The sequence below is a fragment of the Montipora capricornis genome, chromosome 6 (genome assembly GCF_036669925.1).
Source record: "Montipora capricornis isolate CH-2021 chromosome 6, ASM3666992v2, whole genome shotgun sequence".
NCBI lineage: Eukaryota > Metazoa > Cnidaria > Anthozoa > Scleractinia > Acroporidae > Montipora > Montipora capricornis.
Window position 1 is genome coordinate 61,848,778 of NC_090888.1, and position 10,000 is coordinate 61,858,777.

Sequence of the window (10,000 nt, forward strand, 5' to 3'; positions counted from 1 at the left end):
CACAAAATGCCTTGCAGCCTTTGAACATTTGTGATTATCATTTTGCATGAGAAAGTACTGCAACAATTTTTTTAGTTTCAGGGCTCGAAATTGCGACCAATACGGTCGCATTTGCGACTAAATTTTTCCCTTTGCGACTAAAATATCGGGAGAAGTCGCAAATTTGCGACTTGTTATCACCTTCGTTCTTTCGAAACAAAAGGGTTAGAAGTTGCCACTTTGCTGCTACTTTTGCTAAAATAAATAAATAAATAAATAAATAAATGACAAAATTATTTTGTTTCGCGCTCTGAATTTTCTCTGAAGGTAGCGTAATTGTATAGTAATTTAGCTGCGATGTTACGTGCACAGCTCCATTCCTTTGATCATTCGCCATTTTCAGCAGTTTCTTTACACACAAGTACTGCGGGCTCATATTTTTTTGCTAAACCGCTGACAACACAATGCAGCGCGGCGATTTTGCGACTAAAATTTGCGAAATTGCGACTAAATTTTTGCATCTTATCGCAAAATGCGACTGGATTTTTTCGTTAATTTCGAGCCCTGAGTTTTGTTTTTTAATTGCAGTGGGGCAGCTGTAGTTGGCAAGGGATGTGACACAGGGCCTGTGGTATATTTTATTAATTAAAGGGGTTCATACAGGGCATTCATTAAGGACCAGGCACTGGGCAAACTGACTGGCTGTGGACATGACTTTGCCCGGCTGCTTTCAACATCTCATCAGACTGGGTTTTTTTAAATACAAAGATTGGCTTAAAAAATACAGTTTTGTCCTTTTCTTGATCTGCCTTCTGTTGTCAAAATGCCACAATTTCCTAAGCTGTGTTTAATTTCCCAAAGCACATTCAACTCAGAACGAATCGCCCCATATAAGGCCTTGTGAAAAGAATTGCCATCCATAAAAGACCACCTGAAATGTCTCAATGTTGCGTGTTTTGCAATGGCAGCCCAGAAAAGATCGCGGCTGATCGCAGAATTGCCTCCAGCTGAGAAAAGTGCACTTTTTTTGTTTCATGTTAATGAATTAATTTGCTTGTGGACATTGGAAGTAAAGCCTTAAATTGTCTAATAAAGGTGTGTTTTTTCTGTGGTTGGAGAATATTTCTTTGGGCTTCAGAATGCAGGAAAGCACATTTCTGCAACTTAAGAATTTCAAAATTTTCAGGAGGAGCATGCCCCCAGACCCCACTAGAAGGGAAGGTCCATACTTTGCCTGTGTGTTAAACCCATATCCCCAACTGCTTCAAACCTTATTGAAACTCCTGGATATAGTTATTTTAAGAGTAGAGATGTACAGGTTGTTATTAAATGACCCTAGACTTGGTCCTGCTGGAGTTGAACATACAACTTCTTTAACAGTAATGTGATGATCTGTGTATTGAGCTGACCAGTGTTTAGCAAAGGCAGCACTTCCTCTTCATTGTTCTATTTTAACCAGGGTTTGCATGAACTCAACACTTTCCTAATGGTTATCCAGCCGAGTAATTGTTCAGCCAAAGTTGTTGCTAATAAGTGAAGTTGCTATTCAAACACTTTTTGATCTGTTATTACACTAGAGCTGCACTCAGGAAATATCTTTTGGAAAAGTCTAGAATTGTCTCGCAAGCACCATCAGAAAGGTAAAAGGACCAGCATGCAGCGTTTGGTGTTCTTATTGGTAAAGAATGTTTCTGGTCACAGTGAGTGGCAAATTATGTCCATAACATTATTTTTTTAGGGCAGGGGGATCAATAGTCTTCCTTGTTGTTGGAAGGGACAAGTCCCCTGGTTGGTGCTGGTCATGTGGCTGTACGGTTACAAATTATAACAATATCATTGTGCCTTAAGAAGGACATGTGGTTCCTCCGGGCCCCTTGGCATTTCTTCTGACTCTCCAGGCTTCGGTGCTTAAGTGACCAACTTCTACCAGTGTGTCTTTCAATGACAAGGGGGAAAGGAGGAGGGTGGGGGGGGGGGGGAGACAAAGAGCTACAAGTTACATTGAGGTTGTCATTACGGTTGTTGTGTGGCATTGGTCATTCAAGTTCACTGGTGGTCTCTTGTCAAAGTGTTCTGGAGTGTATGGGCATTGATACAATCTTTGTCAAAAGTGTTGGGACATTTGCAGTTCTAATCAGTCATCACGCGCCCATCTCCTACTTGCCAATTCCTGTTCCCCTGGCTACCCTTTACAATGCTTGTTTTGTTACGTGTGCACAAGAGATTGCCTCCATTAATTAAACATTGTATCGGGGAGTGAGCGAGAGTCTTTTAAGAGCTTAAGAGGGCATACGTCATTGACAGAATGCAAACAGTATAAAAAATTATATTATTCTATTTTGATTTGGCTACAACCCTTGAATGTATGCCAGACAAAAGGAAACACTAGTCAGTCAGTTGTTGAAATTTCCTAAATAACATATGTCTTACTAAATCTTAATTATGGTATGTTGCAGGAACTATCATGTCTTTTATTATTTACTTGCTGGAGCAAGTGCTGAAGACAAAGAGGAACTCCACCTCACAAAACCAGAGGAGTATTTTTATCTTAATCAGGTAGATGTAGGTTCTATCACTTGAGATAACCTTAGTGAGAGACCCTTTCACTTTGTTTAATGGAGGGGACAGTTTTTGACTGTCACCTAGGACCCTCCTGGCAAGTAAAATCATCTGGCATTAGACAAAGTGAAATCTCTGAAGTCTTCCTCCCTGGCCCGGGTTGCTCAAAGCACGGTTACAGGGCACGACGAAAGTGCTGTCCGATAGCCTGGGGCTAGTGGAATGACTTGTCGGGCTAGTGTTTTCTTATCGTAGCTTGCCCGACGGGCAAGCACCGTTGATTCCTCTTTTCTGATGATAAATTGAGCTTTTATACCAAAAAGTGTGTAGCAGAAAGCTCCTGAGAGAAAATGATAACGTTATGAGGCCAAATTAACATAGCGTGACAACGTTTTCTGCTTCATTTAAGTTGCGTCTGTAAATAACGTCATGACCTTTTCTGCTTACACAAGCGACTGAAATATAATTTTTGAAATGACAATATTTGCCGACTGACAGCGTGCAGTGCGAGACAATCAGTCTAATTAAATTCCAGCCAAGTCACGGTGCAGTGGATTTTCTCGGAAATTTAGGTGCGTTTCGTTGGGAAAATCCAAATCCGGATTCTTGTTTCTATTTTAAAGCTGCCAATTCATTATTAAAACAAAAAAGGCCCACTTCGTGCAAAATTAAAAAACAAGAAAAAACTCGCTTGAAGAAAAGCTAGCAGACCTGGTGCCGTTATCATCCGATAAAAAAAATAAAAACAAAAACACGGAACTCCAGTAATTTAAAACATGATGTTTTCTCACTTCTAGAAGAGTTTGTCAGCTTGACGAGCTTTCAAGAGAATTTACTGCATCGAATGTCGACAGACTTTAGATTACAGTGGTAGTTTAATTGACCAATCGTTCATGACATTCACCAAAATAACTGTGTTGTGATTTCTGTAAATTTATAATATTTTTGACCGTCAACGGGGGTAACCCATTCGAATTCAGAGGTTATTTTTCCTTTACTATTTCGCCCATGTGTGAGTAAAATGTTACTCTGAAACAGTCATTTGCAATTTATAAAAATTTTCTGGTCTTACAAAGTGAAACAATTTTCATACATGTGCGTTAACTGTGTTGATTATATGCAAATTGCAATCGGGCCTACGGCAGACAGAGACACACATTCTGTAGATGTTCAAATTGACTAAAGGCATTCCCAACCTTTCAGCAAATTTGGTGATGATGTTCATTCCGAGAACCTCGTTCATGTTAGCAGTACAAACAAGGAACTGAAATATTTCCTATAGTTCACTGTTCAACTGTTTTAGTTAATATATTTTATATTACACTAGGCAAACTATGAACTATGAGGTTGAAGTTAAAACGAAAATCACATTCAAGAATCAATTGAAAATACTACGAAGAATTAGTTTATATCTATGCTTGATATCATTACTTGTATTTTGCATAATTAAATAAATCTGATTATTCTTTATAAACAATTTAATTTCGGGCTAGCTCCTCAGACCTTCGGGCTAGTAACTTCAAGTAACGGCTTGCCCGAAGGGCAACCTCTTCTTTTCATTTTCGTCTCACCCTGGGTTAGCGCTAACCAGCATTAAATACCATGGAAACCTATAGGTTTTGATACCTCTTAACTAACAGATAGCACTAACCAGGCTTCGAGCAACAAGCCCCTGGAGTCAATGCATCAATGTTAGAGTAAACTCAATTGAAACAAGCACATCGAAACTGAATGAAAGGAAAATTTAATTAAATGAAGCTGATATTCTTCGACACGTCCTTTTGCTACAATCATGATGTTGGACTTTTCCTTTTTTCGGAAACCTTGTTTCATACTGTCTCTTTACTGTAGTTGCTAGGTCTCCTGCTTTGTCCAATTAAGCTCCAAATTTAAAGTGGCCTCTTGAATTATAATTTATTTAACCCAAGATTTTTACTGGGTTGCCGTATGGCAATCCCAGTCGGAAAATGGGTGGATTATTTTTCTTTTTTTTATTTTCCGTGTCGGTAAAAGTCTTGCCTGTCATTTCCCTGGTCCCTGGTAAGTGGTGTCTTTGTGCATAGAGCCCTCTGCGCGTATTTTCTTAGGATCGAAAGGGTAGTGGATTTCTCTGGTGGACACAGGAGAATCATTAACTTAGCCTGCAATGGCGTCGAAAGTCATGTAACGTGAATGGCGTTTTAGTGGATCTTTGAATAAAATATACCCTTATGAAGCTCAATAATGGAAAGTCAGTTGGATAAACCAGGCAGGCGGTGAAAAACCAACACCTGGAATCTCAAAAGCAAGGAGTAATGGACTTCGACAACAATCTATCGCCCGTCGGGCCGAAATCAAAGTGAGCTGTATTTCTAAATAATATTTAACCAAGTGTGCCGGTTATGTAGAACACTGAAACCAAATGGAAAATTCTCTGGTAACTTATGGGTTCAACAAAGACAGAACGATTGAATGAATCGAACACCTTACGTGGATCTGTGATCAACTCTGCACAGTCTTCAGGTAAAAAAAATAATTGGAAATGTAACAGCCAAGAATTATTTGAAAGAAAGCTTGTCGTGTATTTTGTGCTTCATTATTCAAGGAAAGGGTTCTTCATGGAAACGGTTTGATCCTGAAATTTAGTTTGTAGCAATATTGCGCATATTTGACACGATTGAGTTTCTTGTCTTCACGCACGTAATGAAATAGAAGGGGTTTTTGCCTCTAATAGCAAATATGTTGTTTGTTTCAAAAAATTGTTTGCTGGAAAAGGTGGCCTTTATGAATTCATCATGTTTTATGATATGTGAGCTTAACCCATTGACATCTAGGTTGCCGCGTGTGACAGTTAATTGATTATCCGGCGTAACGTATGTTAATTACAGTGATAGATGAGCGCTAAAAATAAACCATATGCGCAGTAAATGTACACAAGAGATTGAGTTTTAGAATTACGTTCAACAGAAGAAGAAACAGTGAACTTCCAGATGATGTAAAAATATTGCTAAAAAGTGATTCAAAACACGTCCTAAGGCTCAACTGAAAATGTAAAGGTAGAATTTTCGAAGCAGCGCGCGTTAAGCAATCAAGAAAGTTTTTGATCGCTAACTAAACAAAGCGCTTGAAAAATATATATTATAACTCAAAATATGCCTTGTACAGTTAAGTCTAACCACTCAATGGATAAAAATTGCTTGAAATTTATTCCAATCGCTTTGTTTTCTTGCAGGTGTAAGTGCAAAAATTATGCACAAACGCCGCTGCTGAAACAAAATTTCACGAGGAGCTTTCTGCTTGTCGAAATACACGTGCACAAAACCGCAAGATTAATTTAGTTAATTGATCACTATCATGTTTCATGAGAGAACAAACAAGGTCAAATTGTGTACAAAAGCGCTCTTTCGAAAACTTTCACTGAAAGATAACTTACAAAGCACAAGGAAACCAACAGAGAAAATCGCTGGAGGTATTCTCGCATTTATGGAATATAAACGCACGATCGGATTGATTTATTTGTTGAAGACACTGATCTTCCGAGGTATGCCGAAGGTGAAAATTCCTTCGATTACCAATTTATTTTCGGAAAAAAAAAACTTGTTATTTGATCGGTTGATCAATATAAAGCTAAATTTAGGAGCAAATCAAAGCCCATTGTGACGTTAATTGCTACGAAGGCCTTTAATTCTGCGCGGCTTACTCCATGAAAAAAGGCAATGCGCTCGGGGGTTTTAAGAGTTTTTGACAGGCATACCAACTCGTTTCGTTTACCATTAATTCCCATGGATCATCTTCTATGAAAACTAAGAAAAATATTTAATTCATTACGATTATCTAAAACGAAATAAAGAGCAGTAGCTGCCACGAAATCTGGAATTTGAATATTATCGACTTGATCATTCCAGCGAGCTTCATGTTTATCATTGGTCGCTTGGTTTTCACCGTCTTCTTCGTCACTTTTAAAGCCATCTAAATCAAAATTGTTGTCTCTAGTATCCCCTCCTCTTTCAGGAAAACCATGAAAGATCTCTTAGATCCCTAGATCCTTCGAATCCGAAAAACAAAGCATGAATATCCCCATCATTCGGTGCGTTATCTGGCGCATCGGCTGTTGTTTTCGCGTAATTTGATCGCGCGATCGAAAGGGCAAAAATCCAGCCCTTGTGGGGTCTCTTATCAGCTGTCAAAATATGCTCACAAGACGACAAATGATTGGTCAATTATCCTACTAAATCTCCATAACAACAAAAAATGTAGATTTACTAAGGGAGACTGGGTAGAGGCCTAAGATCACCTCTGGTCAAGACGCCATTTTGTACGGCTGGTTACGGCCGGTTTGGATGTCAATGGGTTAACTGGATAGTTTTTTATGGCAATAGTAAAGCATTTTCTTGTCAAAATGAGGTTAGCGTCTTCTGGTGTGTTAACTGATTTAAATCGTGAGTTTGTATTTGCCATCTGCCGCGTAACCTTGATTTCCACTCTCAAAATTACCTCCAGAACCTACTTTTTGCGTAGAATAAGCTTTTAGAATGATGTTCTTGTTTTGCATAAAGCAAGCTAACAAAATATGTACCTTGCTGAGTTCACATTTGTTAGTGTTCATAGTTTTTTCAGTCCGATGCTTCTGTTTCGTGAGGGGTATATTGTTTTGGTCTCCCATCCAAACACTAACCCCGCTGAACCCCTAGGGATTAACTTCAGTGAACTTTGGTATTACAAAGCTGTCAGATGCGCAGAGGGCACGCTTAAACTTGTGGTGAAAAGAAGTTTTGAGGGAACTCGAAAATTATCAACATGTCAGCCCAGAAGCCAATGTTTCTCGCTTCTCTTTTACTTGTTATTCTTCAGAGACCGGAATGCTGTAGTTCAATACACAATTCAGTGCCTTCTGATTTTCTGTAACACGTACCACAGGCAACCCAGTGTATGCTTCACGGAAACATCTCGTTTATCTTAACCTAACACATCACTTTATTTGTCAACAGAATGAATGTTATTCACTTGAAGCAATTGATGAGGTTTATGAATTTCTAAGGCTCCAGAAATCCATGGAGATGGTGGGATTTACATCTGATGTACAGAAAAAGTAAGTTTTTTTTCCAAACTTATAAACTTCATTTGTGGAAAAAGCAAGAAGTTGCTTAAACAATGTTATTTTCTCTTTACTTTAATTAATATTATTTCTCTTTCATTTATTTATTTATTTGGTAAAATTCTCAAATGGATGGTTTTATATACATATACAATTCATGAATAAGTTAGGGCTAGCCATTGCTTGCAAGCTTGTGGTTTGATTTTATTCACTGATAGTTCAATTAACTTCCCTTTTTTGTTGTTTATCCAAATAGGATTTTTTGCATTTTAGCTGCTGTTCTTCATATTGGAAACGTTAACATTTCAAGGGTAGGGTTTTTATTCATGATTCATGTGAACATGTTAATGTCACAATAACCTTTTGCTGGTTGTGCCTTGTTGTGATTTTGAGTATGGTTAAAATGGAGTAGGGCACACCTGGAATGTGATGTTACTCTGAGTAGATGGGAGACCCCAAGATAGTCAATGTTATAAAGAGATAAGTCTTGAACATTTTTGCTGTAAATGGCTAATTGTAGGCCTTTGCTTGTTGTTGAACTTCATTAGGCTAATAATTTCGCTTTTGTTAGTACATGTCCTTGCTCCAAAACTGTGGATAACAGGCAAAAAATGAACAAATTGAAGTTTCTTTGAGTTTGTATTGTTTTTTTTCTGCTCAGAGACCTGGTCATGAAGAGGCAGCCATCAAGGACAGTGAAGATTTGACAATAGTTTCTGACCTTCTCTCGGTAAAGAAACAACAAATGAATGTTTTTCCTTTTCTTTTTGAGAGAAGCTCCCGCAACATGAGGACGCGGTCCATTATGTGAGGAAGTTGATATGTACTGTAGCTGATAGTCAAAGCTTGTTTTCTTTGAAATAAGTATTGTCTCGGTGAGATCATCTGTTTACTTTTTCTAGGTCACCAGACGCAATGTTGTGGATGTTTTGACAACCAAGAAAACTAAAACGAGAAATGAACAATTTATTGTACCATACAAGTATCATGAGGTTAGTTGATTCACGTTTTGTCATCATCTTTGTTATGTTTTTGTGGGGGAATTTAAATGTTTGTAATTAACAACCTCATAATCTCTTCAATTGCCAGGCCATAGCAACAAGAGATGCAATGGCAAAAGCCCTATATGGAACACTGTTTGACTGGATTGTGTTGCAAGTGAACCATGCACTGGCTGTCAAGCAGTCCAATGTTAAAGAGGTATTTATAATAATAACAACAACAATAATAATAATAATAATAATAATAATAATAATAATAATAACAACAACAAACCTGATCATAAACCTAAAGCAGTGGTTGAAAACAAACATATAAAGCTCCTCTGGGATATGAGAATCCAGACCGATAAAGAACTTGATCACAGTAAGCCAGATATTGTGATCTTGGATAAAGAAAGTAGACTTTGCAAAATCATTGAGGTAACATGTCCTTTTGATACGAGAATCCTGGAAGCAGAAACAGAAAAATTTGGGCGTTATCAAGACCTAAAATATGAATTGGAACGAACTTGGAACTGTAAAGAAGTTAAAGTTATACCTATTGTGATTGGATTGCTTGGGACAATCTGTAAAACATTCAAATCTTGGCTAACTCAAGTTAGCGAGAAAATTCATTTTGGAACGCTACAAGAAGCTTGTCTCGTTGGAACTTCAAGAATTCTGCGATACGTCCTAAACATCTAAGGCTACGGGATTTAGCTTGATGCTTAAGGAAAATCCCCAGTCGAAACAACACCCAATAGACTGTGCTAATTGTCAATAATAACAATAACAATAATAATAATAATAATAATAATAATGCCATTATTATTACATTATTAACATGTAGTACAGTGTATTTGTATATACCACACAAGTGAACAGTGCTTTCTGTGCATTCTGATGGGCTAGATTGGGGGGGAGGGGGGAGGGGGGGGGGAGTTGAGGGAATTGCAAGTATTAACCACCTCTGACAACATGGAGGAAAACAAAATGGCTTCCTGTCTCATGCCAGTCACTGAGGAGGAAATTTTTTTGATAAACTCAGCTGATTATTCAACATGCAGTGGTGTAATGTATAATTACGTCGACTTGTGTGGTCAGTGTCAGACACTGAGTGGAAGTGGTGGAAATTTTCTGAGCCGTGAAGTGGTGAATAATAAATTATTGTTAATATTATTATTGTCTATTGTCCTTTTTTCATGTTGGAATTTCGCTTACAATGCTTTTAAAATTCATTCACTAGAAACACTGTACATGTACCTTTGACTGGGTTAATCAGGGGCACGGGTCTATCACTTAAATGATGCCACAAACTGTTTTGCAATGCATTACATTGTATTTCTTTCAAAACTAGAATGCAAAGTAGTTTGTGACAACATTTAAGGGATAGACCCATGCCCCTGAA

General features: G+C 37.9%; 1 protein-coding gene across 2 annotated transcripts in view; it reads left to right on the forward strand.

Annotated features, from left to right (window-relative positions):
• LOC138052779 (unconventional myosin-IXb-like) overlaps nt 1-10,000 on the forward strand; it is a 70,841-nt gene that overhangs the window by 5,501 nt on the left and 55,340 nt on the right. For both annotated transcript variants that reach the window (XM_068899356.1, XM_068899358.1), the window contains exons 4-10: nt 1,557-1,619; nt 2,436-2,535; nt 7,506-7,606; nt 7,869-7,923; nt 8,274-8,342; nt 8,515-8,604; nt 8,702-8,812. In XM_068899356.1, the coding sequence (XP_068755457.1) occupies nt 1,557-1,619; nt 2,436-2,535; nt 7,506-7,606; nt 7,869-7,923; nt 8,274-8,342; nt 8,515-8,604; nt 8,702-8,812 (589 nt within the window). The remainder of the gene's footprint in view (nt 1-1,556; nt 1,620-2,435; nt 2,536-7,505; nt 7,607-7,868; nt 7,924-8,273; nt 8,343-8,514; nt 8,605-8,701; nt 8,813-10,000) is intronic.